The sequence below is a fragment of the Solea solea genome, chromosome 17, assembly GCF_958295425.1.
Source record: "Solea solea chromosome 17, fSolSol10.1, whole genome shotgun sequence".
Classification (NCBI taxonomy): domain Eukaryota; kingdom Metazoa; phylum Chordata; class Actinopteri; order Pleuronectiformes; family Soleidae; genus Solea; species Solea solea.
Window position 1 is genome coordinate 8,468,018 of NC_081150.1, and position 21,377 is coordinate 8,489,394.

General features: G+C 41.2%; 1 protein-coding gene and 1 long non-coding RNA gene across 2 annotated transcripts; one reads left to right on the forward strand and one right to left on the reverse strand.

Annotated features, from left to right (window-relative positions):
* Positions 1-4,675: 4,675 nt before the first annotated feature.
* Positions 4,676-19,443, forward strand: tmem200a (transmembrane protein 200A). Its single transcript, XM_058614377.1, has 5 exons — positions 4,676-5,427; positions 15,110-15,247; positions 15,342-15,637; positions 15,724-15,887; positions 16,545-19,443. The coding sequence occupies exons 2-5, from the start codon at positions 15,117-15,119 to the stop codon at positions 17,628-17,630; spliced, it is 1,677 nt and encodes a 558-aa protein (XP_058470360.1). The 5' UTR covers positions 4,676-5,427; positions 15,110-15,116; the 3' UTR covers positions 17,631-19,443.
* On the reverse strand, positions 10,696-12,053 carry LOC131444179 (uncharacterized). Its single transcript, XR_009233694.1, has 3 exons — positions 11,532-12,053; positions 10,884-10,932; positions 10,696-10,759 (listed from the first exon to the last, which is right to left on the reverse strand). It is a non-coding gene; the product is annotated as an uncharacterized LOC131444179 (long non-coding RNA).
* Positions 19,444-21,377: the final 1,934 nt, after the last annotated feature.

Genomic DNA, 21,377 nt, shown 5'->3' on the forward strand with positions numbered 1-21,377 from the left:
TCCGTGTATGTGTGTGTGTGTGTGTGTGTGTGTGTGTGAGAGAGCATGTAGGGGATTAGGGCGGGGAAGGGATTAGAAGAAATGGGATTACTACTAAGAGTAAATCCTAAAATGGATGAAGTTGAACATACTCAGGTACAGTACAGGTGCACAAACATGTATATGTTCATTTAAAAAGCACATTTTGGAAATTGTTGTTTACCTATTCAAAAGGATATTAGGTATTACTTAATGTGACTTTAAGTTTGTCGCCACATTAGGCACAAACTTGCTATTGTCAAGACTGATATTGTGATTTGGATCATGATAGTTTGCCATTTATATAAAGTGGGTCCCCAAATAGAAAGCTTGGGAAACACTGTTCTACTCTATGCTTCATTTCATTTAAGCTCATTCTTTCCATTTCTTGTACCTTATTTTCTCATCCCTCACTTGCACTCTTTCTCCCTTTTTCCTTTCCTTCATTGCCACTTTAAACAAACCTCTTTTAATGATTTATTTCTTCCATTAGGTCTGTCTTATTTCTGTCCTCCCTTTTCATCATACAGCTTTCCTCCTACTGCCAGTCTTTATTTGGTGTGTCTCCTCTTTTCAAACACAACCTCTAGAGCTGCAACTAACTATTATTTTCAATAATTCGATTAATCTGTCGATTATTTTCTCGATTAATCGATTAATAGTTTGATCCATAAACTATCAGAAAACCTTTTATTTTTCTTCACAAATTTGCTAGACATTTCAGCTGTCATCAAAATGCTTTTTTCCAGCAGTTCTGACAATGACCACAAGGTGGTAGTCTGACCTAACAAGCACAGATTTAAACGCTCCCCAAAGACAACCAGCACACAAACACGAGATAAGAGTCACATACACAGGACTGGCAGCAACAGATAAAGACGCTCCATTCAAATGTGTAGATCTTTGATGTCAGTGTCATAAATCATTTCCCTACATGTTTACTTCTTTTTTTAACCGAGAGATTATACATAAACACAGAACAGAGAGGATGAATCTGAAGGGTAGAAAAAGAATGCTTAGCTGCTGACCAGCCACCATCTGTTTTCATGCAAATGAAGTGGGTGAATTGACAGAGAAGACAAAGTAAGAGCAGAAATGACGTCAGTTCAATGTTGCCGTCTCCCTCCAGAAATAGCTAAAGAAACTCCTAAGCATCACGGACAGGGTGTATACTGTGTGTGTATGTATATATATACACATATATAGATATCTTTGTGTGTGAGGTGCCTGCATCATTGTAACCATGGTGATGAAGAGCAGGGGAGTCAAAGGGCTGTGGAGCAGGACAGACGTCATAAGTAATCAGAGCGCTCTCTTTATATGCGTGTGTGTGTGTCTGTAGTAGGCTGTGAAGACATTTAGGCTGGTCCTCACAGCCTTTAAAGGCTTTTTTAAAGAGTTAACAGAGTTAGGATTACACTCAGGTTCAGGTTTTTAGATGTTGCCCTGCTCCAACACACCTGATTCAAATGAATGGCTCGTTATCAGGCTGTTGTGGAGCTTGATAACGAGCTGACAATTTGAATCAGGTGTGTTGGAGCAAGGTCACGTCAAAAATATGCAGGGCAGGGATCCCTGAAGGACGAGGATTGGGAAACACTGGGTTAGGGTGAGGTTAAAGGTTATGGTCTGGCATTTTGTTGTGATGGTTGAGTTGAGGAATGCATAATGTTTATCTGTGTTTATCAGACAAACTATGCTGGACAAGAATAGTTGTGTGTGTTCTGGTGCATTTCATAGATGTAAATCTTAAATGAAAGTGATCGTCTCTTTCTCTCTCATTTTTCAGTATATCTCTGGAGGTTTCTTTAGCAAAGACTTGAAAAAGGGGACTTTGTAATGAGAAATAAAGAGACTTTTAAGACTTAATATTGCTAATATTGTGTTTGAAGTAAAGTATAATATGCACAACCAAGGTTCTGCAACATTCTAGACTCAGACTCTCAAGTATCCACTCATTCAGACGCGACTAATAGCCATTTATCTTTTATCTGTGCAAAAGAAGAAGTATTTTATTTATTTATTCTACACTATTTGTCATTCCTTTCTCCGTGTCGCAATGGAGACAAACAATCACGAATACATTTGCACTCGCCCAAAAATCTAAAAAGTCAATGACTCTAGGACGCTCCCTGGTGGCTGGCTGCTTAGACCCCTCCTCCCTCATTTGATCCAAACTAAAAAGGTCAAACAATATGACATTGTTTTCCCCAGACAAGTGTTGATTTATCTTGTGATTTTTCATGCTGTGTGTTAAGCTTTAATGTGCCATATGCTAGGAAAAAAAATGGGCCAAATGCCAATGTGTCACAAAGTTACAAGGGCATATAGTAGCTAAGGAGGCAGTAATACAACATAAAGGATGCCAATTGCCATTAAACTCCAAAGAATGAGGGTAAAAAAGAAGTCATCTGTTTGATACTGTGGCTCCACTTCTTCCTCCAACAGTAAAGTTCACACAAGAGAAACAGTGTCACTTCATTAAAGCTGCAGTGCGTAACTTGCGTGGTGATTTTTGTTGTTGGTGGTGGTGTTTGTGTTCTGCGTGAACAGATATAATAAACAATAATCCAATACAGCAGGAGCACAGGGGCGGGCGGGGACAAGAAGCATTTATCCCATCAATATGCTGTTTATGTTTACAAGTTAGACACTCCCATTTTTAATATACTGTAGCTGTCTGAGGCACAGCGGCGCAACAGCCTAATACGAGGGTGAAAAGGGTGTTTACAACACACACAGGTGACTTTAAACAGTCTGGGTTGTATCCATAGAGAAGTTAACACACACACACACACACACTGTATCTGCTTTATTCTCCTTGTGTGTTTTTAAAAGCAGTTCAACACACTCACACACACACACTGAGGCTCACTGACCTACATGTCAGCATGTTGAAGTAGCAGAGAGGCTGCTATCTCCATGTTCTCAGTGTGTGTGTGTGTGTGTGTGTGCATCATGATTTATTCAACAAATTCAAAAATAGACGTCAAAAAATAGTATGAAAGGAAAGAAAGAAAGAAAGCTATATGTTTGTTTAATAAATCACTTGAATTTATGCATGTGCTACTCAATAATAAAGAATGCAAATAGCGTTCCAACCTTAAAATTCTTGTCTTAATATTCGTCACGTGATATTCTCATTTCAAATCACCATCTCCTCGCTTCCTTCTCCACCTCTTCTACCATCCTTTCCAAACGTCTTTCCCCTGTTCTTTCTCCTCAAGGCCCCTTCATTTTCTCTCCCTCCCTTCTTTCCATATCATTTCCCCTCTCAATTACAGCATCACACAACAAGTCCACACTTTTTGTAAATCCCATAATCCCAAGCGGGCTTGTAAAGAAATGCAGCAGTCAACAATGTAAGGCTTTGTTTTTCCTCTCCATTTTTTTTTTTTTGCTCCAACACTCTCTCCACAGTCCAGTTAACGCCGTCTCTAACTGCTGCTCAGTTTCTCTCTGTCGCTGTGCAACATGTTTTCATTTCCATCTGTGATGGAATGTAAATACAGCCGCGACTGACCACACCAGGGACATCACACCAGCATGAATCTCAACTAGCCGCTCGGCCTCTGCAAATGAGGGGTTTTGTGGTCTTCTGGGCTCCAGATGTCTCCATTAAAGCAGATCTGGTGATGCCCGAGGACGTCACGACTCACGTGGTTATTTTTAGTGTGTGTGGACCAGAGAGCTGGTTATTACTGGAGTGAAGGTTAAGGTCAGACATGTCATGGTCAGGAGGGTGGCGCTGGAGGTCATAGAGAAATGTCACAACATGTGTCCATGTGTGTAATGTGTGCACATGTTCATCTGTAATGCTCAGTCGGCCCTCGAGGGGTTTCAACTCCCACCAACTTCATCTCAGCCATCTGAACAAACACCAGCCTCTCTCTCACACACACGCACAGGGAAACACTGAGGCTCACTGACCAACAAACTGTCATAGCACAAAGGCTATCATTTCCATTTTCTTAGTGTTTGTACTGTATGTACATCATATTTTATAAAATATATGTATGGATGGAAGGAAGAAAGAAAGGAAGAAAGGAAGGAAGGAAGGAAGGGAAGAATAAAGGAAGAAAGGACACACTTATAATTTATTGCTGAAAATATGTCAAGTATGCAATACAGGAAATGACATGCATGCCAACATCTGCAATGTCTTTGCTGCCCCCTCTCTATCAGTGTGTGTGTGTGACTTCTTGCATTTGGTGCCTCTTTAGGACCCTTTCTGGCATAAACACTGACCTTGTCAGGCCCAGTAGTCCTAATGGAGACTAAAACCTGGTCCTAATGAGGCAGAAACCGATTTATGTGCATTCACAAGTGTGTTCTAGCCTCTGAATATTGGATGTAAATCTATCATGAACTGTTGGGAGGGTTCCCATCGAACACACTTTTTTTCCATTTTGATGCAGAAATGTTGCATTTCCTGACCTTTCTGTGCTAAAACTGCCGCTTGTTGCGTGTTTTACGTCATGAGCTGTTGCATTTTTCCTCCACACATCTTCCTCAGTTTTTTCTTGAAAAAAAGTCATTTCATAATTTGCGTCCCAGACATGAAAGAAAAGCATGGCCCAGTGCCTCGTTTCCCCCCATAAACGAACACACACACGCGCGCGCGCACACACACACACACACGCGCGCGCGCGCGCAGGAAGCCTCTCACATTCCCACAAGCGTAGAAGCGCTTTGAAGGAATTGGATGGAGCTGCCGCGTCTCTCTGCCGTTCAAAGGAATAAAAACGCGTTTTCCGCGCTAATGAACACTGCTCACCATTACTTTACAACACATCAGTGATATACCGACATTTAAATATCTACTTCCTCCTTTTTAATTCACAGAAAAAACAAGTTTTCGGACGCGAAAACCTGGACAGGCTGAGTTTTACGCATTTCGGCGACCAAGGAGGAAAATCGAGGAGCGGGGTTTCTTGTGTTTTTTTCCCTACCAAACTAAGGATATTTCTCCGCTGGGGAATCACAAACGGAACCTTACGACGTTAAATACGTTGGATACGTTAAAGGATTTTCCCTCCGTCGTAATTAGGAGCGCGTTTCACCGCCTTCTTTGTCCTGAGCGCACACCCTCTCCATATGGCGTAAAACGTGCTCTGCGCTGAAAAAAAGACACTTTGGAGGACCACAACTCAGATTTGACCCAGACAAACTGTACCCACGTCAGTGCAGAGTCTCCATTAAAGAACGTGGATGTAATAACGGATTGTAGTGCCGTTTTTTTATATACAGCCCTGCATGTCTCCTGTCATCATAATCCACTCCGGCATGGCGTTTCTCTGGAAGTAGTCTACAAAGTGGAGGATGGCTTGTTACTTTGCCGCAGGTCATAGTCTGATCCTCCTCAGTGCCTGATGGCACAGTGGCAGTGAAAACTCTGTTTTTGTGAAGGTAAGAGCTGAGCAGTGTTTGATCACTCCAACTCCAAACTCTCAGCATGAGACACCAAAGATGACTAAATTTAATCTATTGATTTTCATCCATATTTTGGCAGTATTTTGTTCAAATTTGATAAACAGGGAAGTTTAACCACACATATCAGCCTCTGACAGACTGAGAGTCTATTAGTGCCATGTTTCCAAACAAACATTTTTAGGGCATATTTAATCCTAACATTCCCATACAGTGTGATATTTAGTATTGTATAAAGACTGTGTGTGTGTGTGACATGTTTCAAAATGCCACCATATCCTCTTTAAAGAATCCAGAATTTGAAGTCCTTTTACAGCATATTTCACTGGATTCTAAATCGCTCTGTGGTGTAGTTGCATAACTGGGCTGCGACTGGCTTCCAGTTGAAACATTTAACCTCTGGTTTATGGCGAGAAACTCGATGAATGTGAACCCAGCTCATGCGTGAAAGGTCACAGGTCAGATTGAAGACACAGTGATGCATTTTACACTGAGCAGAGAACCTAAATGACCGGTGCTCTTGGGAGATGATGAAGGTGATTTGGGAGAAACTTTCACACTGAGAACTGTTTCATGTTGTTTTACTGCCACATTTTACACGGAAATGCATCCGAGTTTAATTTGTGAATGATTAAGACGTTGACATTGGACTAATCCACCTTCACGGATATCGCACTAACTGGATAATCCTGTTAAATGACTCTGGTAGGTGAGCAGTCGCTTCAATTTGCCACTCCAAAGATCCCCTTAGAGAAAAATGCCAGCCCAGATTTTGAGCCTAGAGACAGTTTATCTGATTTAAGAAGCCTGTTTGCAGGGGAATTTTCTAACAGCCAAAATTAATAAGAAGAATTCGCTTATTGAAAACAAAGCCTTGGATTGAGATTCCCTACATGGAAACAATCCCAACTCTTCAGTCTGGACACCAGCGCTACAGAGCAGGTGGGAACAACTTGTGCGAGTGACTGAGACTGCGAGGAAGACAGAATGAGTCATTTTGCTCAAATCAACAGGAGTCTCGCTCCAGTACATCAATACACAAACACATGCGTGTCGCTCGAGTCAATTGGAAAGCTGAATTCAAGTGAATTTATTAGCCAATGATAGTGATTCAGTGTGACATGCGCAAGACTTGCATGTATCGTCCAAATAATGAAGGGGGACTAACAAGAGGCTGCTGGATCTGACCCTCAAGTGTTTGCATCAGAAAATAATGTGCAAGGTCAGAGAGAAACACAAAGTGACATATTCTCCAGACAGATGACTCACCCTTCACTGCAAATCTGTAGGAGTAAAGCAATTCACAAACCCTTACTCAGTTTATCCTCGGCTTATTCTTATTTCCGACTGATATAAATTCCCTCTCCTCAATCCGTTCCATGGTTTCTTTGCTCTTTTCATTTCTCGTGTGCCCTCTGAAGTGACGGCCCATTTCAAAAGGAACTTGCAATCAAGTAAAGTGAGCATGAAACAACGTTTAATCTCGTAAACTACATGGCGGATTGCTTTACAATGAGGCTGAAAGCCTCAAAAAAAGACTTCAGTCAGAGGTTTGATTTTGCAGGAGCCACAATCAACCGGATCAGAACTTAATGGCAGCATATTTCATTTTATCAGATTCTGACTCGACTATAATCATGGTAGATGTTATAACCATGACCCTGGACTGTGTCAGTGTGTACACACTTAGTAGCTACAGCATAGTGTACTTCTATGGGTTAGAAACTTACTTGCCATTACATTGATTACAACTATTTTGATAATCAACTAATTTGTGTGAGTTTCTAAAAAAAAAACTAATAAAGTAAAAGTTTGACATTTTGGCTTCTTAAACGTGAAGACTTTCTAGTTTCCTTCCTCCTTACAGAGTGTAAATAAAAACGTCTTGTGTGAAAGCCTCAGATTCATTAACTGGCACCGTGTCAACCGGGAATTCTTCTCAGTACTGTAATTCCTAAACAGTTAATAACTGCCAGATATTGAAATTGAACCTTTTTAGACAATTCTACAGCCATAAAATCAAAACTAATTCCAGGCAGCCTGAATATCATGACAGTCATAAGAGGGTATATAATATAATATAATATATTATATATATATATATATATATATATATATATATATATATACATATATATATATATATTATAATAATAGGCTATTCAAGACTATGTCCATTTTTATATAAAGTCTAAGCAGTAAACTGAATGTGTTTGTGGACAGAGCAAAATATTATAGGACATTGTGATTGTGGATACATGTTGGTAAAACTCAATCTTTTAAGCACCAGAGAAACCTGTCATGTCTCTTGGCAGCATGGTGCACTTCTGCTAACGTTCATCAGTGACTGTATTTTTCTGATGAGATTCACTGGCATGAAATCAGCGTAATTAGCACCTGCTGGACTGGATACAGCACGCCGTTGGAGTCATTGCAACCGTGGTGATAACTTGCCAATTATTTAATTTAAATCCAGCTCTACGAGTGAATCTCTCATTAAGTTCTGGGTCAGCTCATAATTCAGGTGATTCTCTTCGCTCTTTTACTGCTGAACGACTGTGTTGGTGAACAGTTGTTTTTGAAGGCTTTCATTTCACCTTGGAAATGAATCAAGGATTTCATCTCAGCTGTACGTAGCGCCATGACTGCATGGTGCAACAGGTGGTCTTTTTAATTTTGCGGGGAGCTTAATTTTTCATGAATTTATGTCCGGCTTGTGGCCCTGTTGTCCTAGAACATGACATCATAGGCATGTAACCTCTCCCACGCGTAGCATCCATCATATATGATCATTTATATATGATGTTAAAAGATGGTTAAATAAACCTGAATAACTGAAAACATCTGTGTGTGCCTGTGTTGCGTACACTTAAATGACTTTTGGCACCGCCTGACATTTTTTTGCTCACGCAAAGTCTGCAAAACTTTCCAAAGGATCAGGTTTAACTGCCTTAGGAACAAATGCACAGGTTGTGTGTTTTCACCGTAGTCGTCGATTTCTCTCTGTGTGTGTCTCAGAAAGAGCCAAGCCTTTCGTTCATTTGTCCCTTTCTCTGTTTTTGCTGATCGAAATGAAATACAAAATTGCAAGAAACTGACCTAATGGTTGGCTGTTAACCAAGCATCCTAAGGCCAACAGTGATGTGATGTCACAACAAGTGACAAGGAATGCAGCAAAAAGAGAGAATCGCCACATCAAACTGGGAAGAAAGACAAATGTCCAACAAAACATTTAATAAAGAAAGGTAGAGCAGGGATCCGGGGACAGCAGGAGGATCCAGATTGCCGCGTTTGAACATGGAGCAGCATGTAGGCTGTTTCTCTGACGCTGATTCTGACCTCTGCACTCACTGGAAACACAGACACAGATTTCCACTTCGGGGATCAACAAAGTAAATCAGGAAAATGTGTGTCCATTTGAGAAATACTGCTGCAAACTCAATCGTGTGCCGTGAGAAATCAATTTCACAGCTTTGTGTCATATCCAATCTCGTCTCTCTGTTCCGCCTCGCTCGTCACATAGTGTAGCGTAGAAAAAGTTTATTTTACTAATTATGTTAATTGCGACGTAGCACTAACACAATCCCTGTTTATTGTTTGTTTCCACCGGTCATTTTCCAAACACCGGCTATAATTTGACCTCCTACACTCGGCTGCCACAGGAAGGCCACGTTTCTTACACCCTGCAGAAAATCCAATCATGGCAGATTCTGACGAATACACATCCATTTTAGCACGTTTATGAAAAGCTTTAACGACACTTGAGAGTCAGCGGCCAAAAAAGCATCACATCTGTGAACAATAATGTGGGAATGAAAAAGGCAACAATGGATAAGGATAATGTGATGGTTAATGGTTTTTGGCAGGCAACGGCTAAGAGGTTTTCTGACTCTGACTGTAACTACATTTCCTCCCATTGGCCTTTTGGTAAAGCTATTATATACTGACTTAATCTAATATGTACACAATCTGTAGTATAACATAATATGCTGTAGGCCTATTAATTATATTATGAAAAAGCTGAACTATACTATATATATTTAATACCACACTGTCCACTGTGCTTATTGAGAGTGACTTAAGTGTGTTAGAGGGCGAGGGCTGTTATGAATTAAACAAAGCAAGTGTACATGCAGTGGATTTATAGCCAAAGTTGTCACGTTTTAGAGACACATAGTAAATGCAGCGTGATGTCAGTGAAGTGGGAAGTGACACGATATGCAGCACGTGAGCTCGTCACTCACAGCTACTGTAATGCACCGCTCATGTATTCTATATCAGTGCTTAACAAAGTGTGGGCAGCGTGATCCTTGACCTTGAAGGTATCGCAGGTGGGGCAAACACAGAAATGTCAAAATTTGCTGTATATCACAACTTATGGTGGAAATGGCCATCACAGTTATTATGATCAATAAAGATATAATAATTTATAATCATGCACTGGTAATATTTTAATTTCAATGTTGTCTGTTCACCTAAAAAATACCGATGGTGTATATACAAACTTCTAAAGTTTGTATATACACCATCCAAATCACTGAATTGGATATTGCACAGATACAAATGTAAAATCTGATACAATCCAGAAATGACTCAGCACAAATGTGTTGTTAACAGCTTTGTAGTTAGTCATTTTTGTATTGAGTCATTTTTAGAAATGACTCAGCACAAAAATGAGTATCAGTAGATACTCAAGTTTATGTTTAAAAAAAGTGGTTTTATTTACTTTACCAAGTATTATGTTATACAGTCATAACTTTACCTGTTGGCCATTATGTGTGAGGTAAAGTAGATTTAGTACAATGTATCAGTACAGTGTAATGGTGTATAGTTTAATAGTAGTATTAGTATTTAGTATATTATCGTACAACTGTCCCAAGGAATAACATTTCATTACATTTCCACTAATCAGTCTATGAACGTTTTCTTTTCCACTAACCTCAGCTGTGTTTGTAATAATGTGCTTAACCATTCTCAGCTCAAGTGTTTGAGTCTGAACACTTGACAGCCTCTTTCATTCAGTACTTTGTGTTCAGAGTGGTGTCAGGAACAGGTTGTACAGAGATCAGATATTTTTCACTACATTTTTGACTCATGCAGATAACTTCCATTAGTGAAAACTATTTCCATTACTGATGAAGCTGGAGATTATTTTCCTGTTTAATCGATGAGTTACCTTTCAAATGTCTTCTTTTGTCTAAAAAACAAAAATATTGAATTTACTGTCAAACCAGTGAACAATATCTTACCTTTTAGTTGAGGGGACGTGGATTAGGAGCAAAGAATACAGAAAATATTCTCATTTAAGAAGCTGAAATCACAGAATAAACAATTACTAGTAGTTCATTAATAATTCATTAATTAATTAGTGACGCTGGTCAGGCTCAGAAAAACAGCAGGAATTAAGAATCATTTAACAATTCATTCATAACCACCTGAACTAAACAGCTGTTGCTTTCTGACACTAACTGAATCACCTCACACCTGGAAGAGAAGGATGAAGAGAGAGATATTCAGCTGAAACATGCAACTTTGAATTTCATACACTGTACCTTTAATGGCATAATATCCATATTTGACTCTCAGCTCTGTGATATAATGACAGATGACCTTAACTACAGCAGCAGGGTTGTGTTTGTCTCACCAATCCATTACAGTCCAGCTCAGCAGTTAATGTTAATCTTTTTACCCACTATTATTAGAGCAATTTGGCCTCAGTTAACCTTACAAGAACAGTTTATGGCACAGAAACAAAACACCACATAACCCACCCCCAATAACTACAATGGCAGACATAATGTAATAGATGCCAAATTTTTCTTTCCCTACCGAGCTCAATTTTTATCTTCCCGCTCATTCCTCTCTCATTACATCTCTCCTTTCCTGGACTTATCCATCTGTGTCCATATTAGATGATTTATTAGCACACAGCTCTCTGAAGTGGGTCAATTGAAACAAACTTTTCTTTCTCTTCTGGAGTCAAAAAAGTCTGGAGTTTCTTACATGAAGATCAAAGCAGCTCCTCTATTCTCTTTCTCCCCGCCCCCCCTCAGATTCCTTCATCTTTACTCTCCTCCTCCTACCTCACGTCTTTCCATTTTTCCACAGCCGCTTTCCTCTGTCTTCTTCCACTCTCTCTTCGCGGTTTACCACTCTGAAGTGTGACACAAACAAGACATAATGATTACCATGAAAAAAATGCTAATGCATATGCATTAAGCACTCGACAAATTTCGCTTTTAATGCCAAACCTCTTCGCTGCTCTCACCCCGTCTCCACTCATGTCATGAAGTCTTGTTTGTGCTCAATTTCTGGAAAAGAAAAATGTTGACACAATCACAACCATATAGTGTACTTTTGTCATTGCTGTGCACACATCTGGTAGTTGCTATGGAAACATGTCACCTAGCAGCGGCACATGTTGTTGCTATAGGGATAATAGATCATGTGACGCCTCCTATAGATTAGCTTGTTATCACACTACAAAAGGCACCACCGGCGGCGGATTCTCACGCAGGACGTTTCACAGTGAAATCCCTGCTGGGGAAAGACATGATGTTGTAGCGAGAATAATGACACTTGTAAGATGAGTCAAAATGTTTAAATGTCACCAGTAACAGAGAGAAACTGCTTCTTAAATGTTGAGGCAAATTAAATGGTTTTAATAGTGTTCTTGCCCGACTACTGAGGCAAGAAACGCTCAGATAAACAGATGAAGTGAATAAATTATTAATTTCACATTTTTTTTTTTAAAAATATGGGAAAAAACATGGAAGAAATGAGCAAGTTTTGTGTGAAAGGAGGTAAAAGAAAATGGAATATCATTTGATAAGTTCACCCAAAAGACAGTAGACACCAAAAAATGCTCTGGCCTCGAGAGCAGTGATTCCCAAAGAATATCAATTTAGACCCACAGATGGGTCACAGGAGGCTTTTCTGTGGATGTGCCAAATCAATTTGCATCCTTTTACCTAGGATTTATGTAAATATCCTTTAAATAACAAGCATAAAATGAAGTTGTGATTCATTTATGAACATATATCTTGGAGATTCTTTATTCACTTGTTCCAAAACCATATCAGGTGGTACAGAAACGGCAGTGAAACATTTGGCCCGATTTACGTTGTTAATGGGTCGCTGCAGTTTGTCATCTTTACGAGCAAAAGTGGGCACTCACATAAGACGTTTGGAAAACACTGCTTTAGACTAAAGAGAATTATATCAGTGTAAAGCGTGTAGACTGCACATTGTCAACATTAGGAAGCCTTTTAGTGTCTGAGTTATGTGAAGTGGTTTATCATTAGGCTGCTGGTGTGCGTGTGTGTGTGTGAGGACAGCATTTGATTGGTTGTGCGTCACTTGTTAAGTGAAGATGCACTGGGCTGGTTTCTGCCTATGTCTGGTCACCACTGGCAAGAAAAAGAAGAAAAAAACACCTCACTTCTCTTATTATTATTCTTCTCTTATTATCAGGCCTCTCTGACCTCCTCCTGTCTGCTCAACATCTCCTCTCCGTCTCCTCTTCACTGTTTATTTCCCCGATTCCTTTTGTAATATTCGGTTCTTTGAGGTTTCATGTTGGAACTCTCACCCAGGTGTATTAACTGTTGTAAATGCAGTATTTGTATCCTCCTTCCTTTCATAAGCTTATTCCTTCCCTGGTCCTGAGACTCCTGCTGTCATCATGTGTCCTCTCATGTTTTCATGTCACCCCCCTCTCTCCTTCTCCCTGTACTCTCATCCATCCCTTTATCCACTTTCAATAGACTGCTCTTGCAGCACTGTGTGGGTTCATGTTTGACGCACACTAAGAAGTGGAAGGAGAAAATCAAGTAGAGAGAAAGAGAGAGAGAGAGAGAGAGAGACGGAGTGAGCAGGAGGGCAGAAAAAAGCAGATTGGTCGGGTTTGTCCTTGTGTGATTCGCCATCTGTGGTAAAGCATTTCCCTACAGCAGAATTACCAGTACAATGATTGACAGAAAGGTACAGCAGAATTTGAAAAGGATAAAAGTGGCGAGGATAGTGCTTCAGTCACCCTTACTTAGCTCAGTAGCCTCTGTAGCTTTGTGTGATTTTGAATCTTGAAGCAGACTTACTGGTTTTTGAGATGAGGAAGACAGCAAGGGAATGGGAAAAGGGACAGTGACCAAATATGAGAAAATGTAAAATTAGAGGTGGATTATAAATAGATCCATGAGGACACAGGGAGGAGGAGGAGGAGGAGAAAGACAAACAGGGAGTGATGAGAGAGGTGGAGAAGAAGGAAGTAAAGGAGGTGGACATTATTCAGGGTCACAAACAGAACATTAGCAGACAGACCAAGGGTGAGAATGCAAGAGAGAGGCAAGACAGGGACATGTAGGGAGATGTTCGAGTGTGGGGGGAATTAATAAAATAGACAGATGAAGGTCATGGCTGAGTTCTCATTACCATGCTACATCCATTTTATCGCCTAATATGCACACACTCATGCACACGTGCGCAGAAAAACTGACAACACTGTGCAGAAAACTGGAAAAGAAGTTAAATAAGTGCAAATGTTTTACGTCATTTTACTTTCTAAATACTGTAGGGAATTGGTATCTCCAGTGAAAATATTCATTAAAATTCAGCAACCATTCAGGCATTATTCTGGTCATTCAGGAAGATTAAACATTCAACAGCTAATTCAGTCTATTTAATCCTCTTATTGTTAAACAGCACAGTGCTAATGTTCATGTGAGCCCCGATTAATGGACATTTAAGAAGCCTTAATTTGGGTTGTTTGTTTTGAGACTGGGTCCTTTTTAATGACTATTAATAGACGTCTGAGCGGCTGGTGAGCAGGAAAGATTAGAATTAGCTCTATATTTCCTTTTTTTATTTTTTAAATCCCCTCTTTTCATTTAAGGAATGTCTGTCTGTCTGTCCATCTACATCTGGTAACCACATAACTGTCCAAAGGTTGCCTTCACAGTCGACTCTGGTGGTGTTCGGACAAGAAATGTGAGCGATATCAGTCGAAATGTGATGTATCGCGAAATGAACCACTTCCCTACTGTGTTCTCCATAATGGAGAAGTTAATTTGGTAGTAAATTGCACTCTTTTTTTTTACAATTACAAGTTGATTGCTTAAAGAACACACCAGTATGTCCAGTGTCAACTCTGACATTGTTTGGAGAGGAAAGGCAAGGGACCGGGTGTTGTTTTACTTCTAACAAAAACAACAATAACAATGGGACAACAACAGTTTCTCGCTCACACAAACAGGAAAGAGTGCAGTCAACAACACATGCACACACAAACACACAGCTGACATCCACAGTAAACAGACAGTTGTACTGGGTGTGTACTGTTTCGGTCGTTTCTTTGAAAACTTTGAAAGGCGGTGAAAGTCTTGACGTATTTTCCCTGTAAACACAGTACAAACCTCTCAGCTGTGTGTCTCTTAGTTCAACCTGCACGATTATGGGAGTGTGAGATGTACCTTAACATGTAGAGCATGTTGGAGACTTTGACTTTGCTCAAATGCAAACCAACACGCATCCCTAGATAATTTACAGTACATCTGTGCCACAAACACATGGATGTTTGCCTTTGTGCACTCACAACACATGGTGAACCTACTGTGTATTGCATTTTAACCTCATGACTAATGTTTGTCTGCGTGTGTACATGCAGGTTCAGTATGACTGCAGCTGCAGCTGTGTTAACGGGCTTGGCCAAGCTGAAACGCCAAGACTCCGCTCGCTCTCAGCACCGACCCATAACACCCACATCCCCAGGTCTGGGAATCCCTGTCCCAGAAGCTGCCCCAAGGTCATCATCTCAGCCTTATTTACATAAATATAAGATTTTGCTGTGCTGTCTCCTATATACATGCGTCAATGAAAGGTTTTTTATTTGCATTCAGAAAAAGAAAACGACGCACCGATATTGTGGTGGTACGTGGCAGGCTCCGCCTCTACTCTGCCTCGGGGTTCTTCCTCCTACTTGGACTGGTCATCTTAGCGTTTGGGATCGGCATGGCGACACTGGGATACTGGCCACACAGTGAAACCATGCCCTCGGCCAAATCTGCGACTGGAGGAGGAGGAGGCTCTCAGACAGATACTGGTGGAGGAGCCAAATCATCTGGTGAAAGAAATGAAGCCAAGACAGTCCAAGAGGGGGATGAAGCCTTGTCGAGCAGGAGTCATAACGTGCAAGGTAAGTAACAAAAAAATAGGTGATTACGTTCTGGTTTGTTCTCCAAATGTTAAATGGCTTAAAGCTGCCATGTCCTGTGCTTGTAGGTACACCGTCCAAGCAGACAGGGGGCGCTCTAACGCGGTTCCTGGAACAGCATCGTCACTCTGAGCGGATGAAGATGTTTGGGCCTTTCACCATGGGCATTGGGATTTTCATCTTCATTTGTGCCAACGCTATTCTTCATGAAAACAGGGACAGAGAAACAAAGGTGAAGTGGAAATCAACACATCACACGTGCATTTTATCTGTTGTATCGTCTGCCGACTATGTATCTTTAACTGCTGTTACTTTCTGCAACAATGAATGTTTCCACTACTTTCTTCACTCTAGAGTCTTTGCTGTATTTTTGTTGTGTTTGTGTATTTTACTTGCTGTTGTGTTACACCCGCCTGTTGGTCTGAAAGATAATGAAAATATGGTTTGGCTCATGATGGTACCGTTTGGAAAGGGAAAACCTTGATCTGCATTGGGTTACCAGCTTGGGGTGGACAGCAATAGTTGGGACAGCTTTGTAAACAGTCCCAGACAAAATGTCCCCACAGACAGACGTGTTTTCAGGTTTTTTTGGACCTTACAAAGATATACATACCAGTACACACACAATGCAGTCATCCATATTTATCAGCTGTACATAATGTATATGCACATCACATTTCTCCACGCTTCCCTCTGCCCTTATCTCAGGTCCTGCACTCTCATGCGCTCTCCTTCCCTTATCTTATTCAAGTCATTCTCTTTCCTTCCTGTCCAGAAGAGCCATTTAAATACAAACAAACAAAGTGATAAATGCGATATCACACATATTTCCAGATAATCCAAAGACGAATGCTCGAGGTACTAATGATGTATTTCTCTTCTGCACTAGATAATCCATATGAGAGACATGTACTCTACAGTCATTGACATCCATCGCCTCAGGCAGCGAGAGCAAAAACAACACCGCAACAGCGCTTATGCAAGAGAAGTTGGGGATCTCCGTGGATTTGGAGGCGATAACGCAGCACAGCTGGCCAGTAACTCCCTCCTGGCTTTCTCCTCACGAGCAGGAGTCTCCACCGAGGAGGAGGTGCTGTTAGGGGATGAGGAGTTTCACAGACATCGAGAGAAGGCTAAGTTGGATTGTAGCTTTGCTGGGCTGCTTGCCCCGCTCTACAAGGACCGCCCCTTCTGCGGCCCGGGGCTCGGGCTGGCTCATTCTGACTCCATGCACCGTCAGTGGTCAGTGGATGTAGATGCGGAGAAGGGAGGACACCATGCTCGCTCCATCGTGTCCTCCTCCATCTCTGCTTTTACTCTCCCTGTCATAAAACTCAACAACTGTGTTATTGATGAACCAGAGATGGAGGTGATCACAGAGGAGGAGAGAGGAGGAGACAGAGAGAGGGCACAGCCACTGAGCTCCATGGTGTCGCTGGTCGTTCCTGTAGCAACTGTTGCCAAGGCCTCCAAACCACCAAGCTTACACCGTAGTAACTCCGCCTCCTCCTCCCCCTGCTCCTCCATCTCCTCCTCCTCACTGTCCCCTGCTCCGTCCTCTACCTCAGGCTGCTGGCTCTCCCCGGGAGCAGCAAGGAGTGACTTTGGCTCTAACTCCTCTCTGCACATGCTCAGCAGCCACTCCAAATCTCTGGACCTGGAGCACGCCGAGTGCGGGCTCAGCGTGCATCCAGAGCAGCGGAAGCACCCCAGCTGGCCCCGGCTTGACCGGAGCCTCAGTACCCGCAGTAACAGTGGCAACCGGGGCAGCAGCAAAGGCTACATGCGACTGGAGGACAGAGAGGAGCAAGGGGAGCGGCTGCTAGACGAGCCATCGTCCGCAACAGCGAGGCGTGACTACAGTAAGCGTGAGAAGCTTCTGATGATATCGCGGTCGCACAATAACCTGAGCTTTGAACATGACCAGTTTAACAGCAACACGCTGAAGAGAGGAAGCTCCGAGACTCGATTCTGAAAGTGATGAGTTAAAGGTTGAAGACATTTGTGACATATGTTCTATAAACTGCTCTCCAGACAGTTTGAGTGTACAGAGGAAGAGGTGCGTCCTGCAGAGAGGAAATTCAAATGTGGTTTCAAAACAGCAGGCTGCAGAGCAGTGACTAAAAGACCATCCTTCAAAGTAAAGGTTTAGGCTTAATGTCGGCAAGACACTGAAAGGCCTAATGTACCAGGTCTAAAAGTGCTGTTCTGTAGATGACCCTGACCTATGAACTATGTGAGGGGAGCACAAATAAATCTTGTTACATCAGTCTGCTTTACACAAACAGTTTCAATAGAACTTCTTTAGGATCAATACTGTTTCCTTTCAACTGATTTAAAAATAGCTTTTTTTTCCCAAGCGTGACAGAGTTGAGTTCTAGCAGCTGCTCATAAAGGAACCTATTTTATTGAACTGAAACCAGAGAAAGACCAGTTTAATGTAAGACAACAATAACAAATCATACTTCTGTAGCACCTTTGACAACAAAGTGGCTTTATAGGCTGATTATGGTCATTTTTCAGCAACGACAAAAAAGTATGACCACTAAATTGAACGTGGCGGTTCAATTTGTGCATTGCACACAGAGGCGACAAAGCATTTAAGACCAACAGACATAAATATCAGTGGTAAAGAATTTGTTTTCAAGGTGGTTACTGTGTGTCTGTGTTTGTCTGATGATGTTTGTAGATGCAGAAAGTGGGAAACACAAACAGCAAAGTCTGACAAAGTCAGTTTCTTCAATGTGGGAGGGCAACAAAATAGATGGGAGATAAATCAAGCTCCTTGGACGTGTTACACGGGCTGTGTGACCTGTGTTGTCCCGAGGTTACAATAAAGAAATCCTGTGCTTTCTGTAGAAATACAGTAAAAGGTTTTGTTTGTCCACGACTGAAACCTAGAAGTAACAGACGACAACTTGTGGCTTAGTTCACTTGGCTTCACTCAGGATTAAAAAGTCTGTAATTAATGTACTGATCAGTTTGTCCATCATTGACCCTACTCAGTATCAGGGAAACCCCGTCTGTTTGAATAATATTTGTAAACTCTCCAGAAGAGTCTGAATATTAAGAGTTTCACGAACAATTATCACAGATTTTTCCGTGTGTACATTAAAGGTTAAAGTGATGTGTCAAAACTCCAAACTTCTATTTAAGGGTCAGAAACTAGTCTTAAGTTATGAATTGTATCTGACTCATCATTATTTATCAATAATAGTCATCTGAATTGGCCTTGTTTGATACTTTTTCAGCGTGGTGTGATTGAACGGACATTACCACCCAGAGAAATCAGTAGACAACACTGAATGATGTACTCATGTCGCACTCGAGTCTACAATAAACCACAGTGTCCACATGTACCTTCATAAATCCAGGGATTTGTATTATTGTAATATCAGCCCACTCTGTCACAGTTTTGCATTTTTATCTCAGTATTTACCTAATGATGAAGGCTGTGTGATGATTCAGCGTCTGAGCCACCACATAGTAATAACGGCTCGGAGTATTTTATTGTTACATTAGGCATATTCTTATAAGTGCAGCCGCTTCTCTAGTCTGTATTTACAAGCCAATGTGGTGCCTCCATATCGCTCAATGTCCATGTTTCACGTTCTACTCGGTTTGTCAGCTAATCTCATTAAACACAACGTGTAGTGTACGTTCTCTCGGCTGCTTTTAATCCAGAACACACCAGCTCACTGGGCGTCATTCACTGGTAATCTCCCCACAGTTTATGGGGCAATGTCCAACTTTATCCTTTACCAAAATAAAATGTATTTTCATTGAAACATGTTTTGTCCTGATGGGTGTTTTCGGCCAGGGCTGAGTCTCGCTCATGGATTCACTCAGAGAAAACCCTGTAATGCGCTTATCAGGGGTGAGTTAAAAGGAAGGAACACACACACACACACACACACACTTGTTACGAAACGTCATCTCTGACCTTACATCTACACACAGCTTCCCAAATTCACCACTGACTACTCACTCTGTCTCTCTCCTGCTTCCTTTGTCTCCTGCATAGAAAAAGCATAAAAAAAAACATTGGATGACTCACCATCAATTATCATATGTTCTTCAGCTCTGTGGGATGACAAAACACACACACACACACAAACTCATGTATACATATTACTCCTCAAATGCAAATATAGACAAAAGCAGAGACATTCAGTGTGATTAAACAGCAGGAGCTGGTAATGGAACAACAGATGATAATCTTAATGCTGTGTGAAGGCACAGAACAGGCAGAGCAGAGATGGACGACAACATTTGTGTAAAGCAAGTGAACTATAATGACCTCATCCTCTTTAGTCTCCGCGTTGATGATTTCAATATTTAATATGGAGTTAAATGGCAAAATGATTTTCAAAATGAAACATTTGCCGTCTGCGGTTGATTGATTTTAATCACATAATGTTGGGCTGCAGCTGCAGAGAATACAAACCTAGACCTCGTGTCAATTTTGCAGTCAATCCACTATCATTGCAAAAAAACAAACAAACACTATTACTGTAAAGTTTTAAAGCCAACCTAGCAACAGCACATTTTCCTAAATGTGTGCGTTTGCCTCTTTAAGACAGACGGTTAAGCAGTGACAGCACCTGAATCAAATGCTTTCCACTTTGAGCAGAGAAATGAATCCAGAGTGTCTAAATGTAAGAGTCTTTTTTAACAGGTAACATCTCCAGGTCTCGATTCCCATTTTTTTTTCCGAGGAACACTGTGACCAAACAGCCTCTGCACGCTCTGCATCCTCTCAGTGTTTGTTCAGTCCTGAGCCAATGTGTTACGGCGACACAGATCATGCTCATTCTCACCTCTTCAGCTGTGTCCCACACTTCGGCTCGCTGAGGACATCTTTGCAGTATTTTGTACATGTGCACGACCGACTTCTCTTGCATCTCAAATCTCAAATCTCAATGTCGCACCTCATCTCCACCTATTTACTCTACAAAAGCATTATTCAGCCTTTAATGTTCCACATGCTTCTTCAATATGCTCTGTGTCAAAAAACTGGAACAAGCTCACACAACCAAAAACAGCCACTAATATAATAGGACTCCCAACCTCCCAGAGCAAAAGCCTCAGAGCCACCACACGCATTACAGACACAACATCACAAGATCCCACACACCCGCTACACCGCTACTTCACAATCCTTCCCTCCGGACGCAGGTACACAACACAAAGATGCAACAAGGCAGGTTTTTAAAAACAGCCTGATCCCCTCTGCTATAGCAGTTTTAAACAAAAACAAATAGTTTAAGTAAAACCATATACAGACAACAGTTGTTCTCAATGTTGCATACTTGTACATCACCTGCCAAGATTGAGGCGTGTCTTGAGGCAGACATACCTTGAATTAATAGAGAGATGAGTTACTTTTATAAACTTCATGAATGTAATTTTGGTGCAAAGCTTGGCTCATCTTATTGACTGGCTGCATGTCAAAAGATAAAAACAGAGAGTATTACACAGTGGCTCACTGAATATTCATCTTTTTTTTCCCCCAAAAAAACATTATCCTCCTACCTATAAGGCTTAAGCTGAAGTCTGATCTTTGCTGTGCCACAGAGTTCTCCTGCAGTCAAGGTATTAAAAAATACATCAAAGAAAACTGTTACAGTTCCTTAGTAATAATGATAATAATAAAGTATGAGTACTGTGAGTCACCCAGTCCTACATTATTTTAACAAATGGTATGTGTGACTTGTTTTAA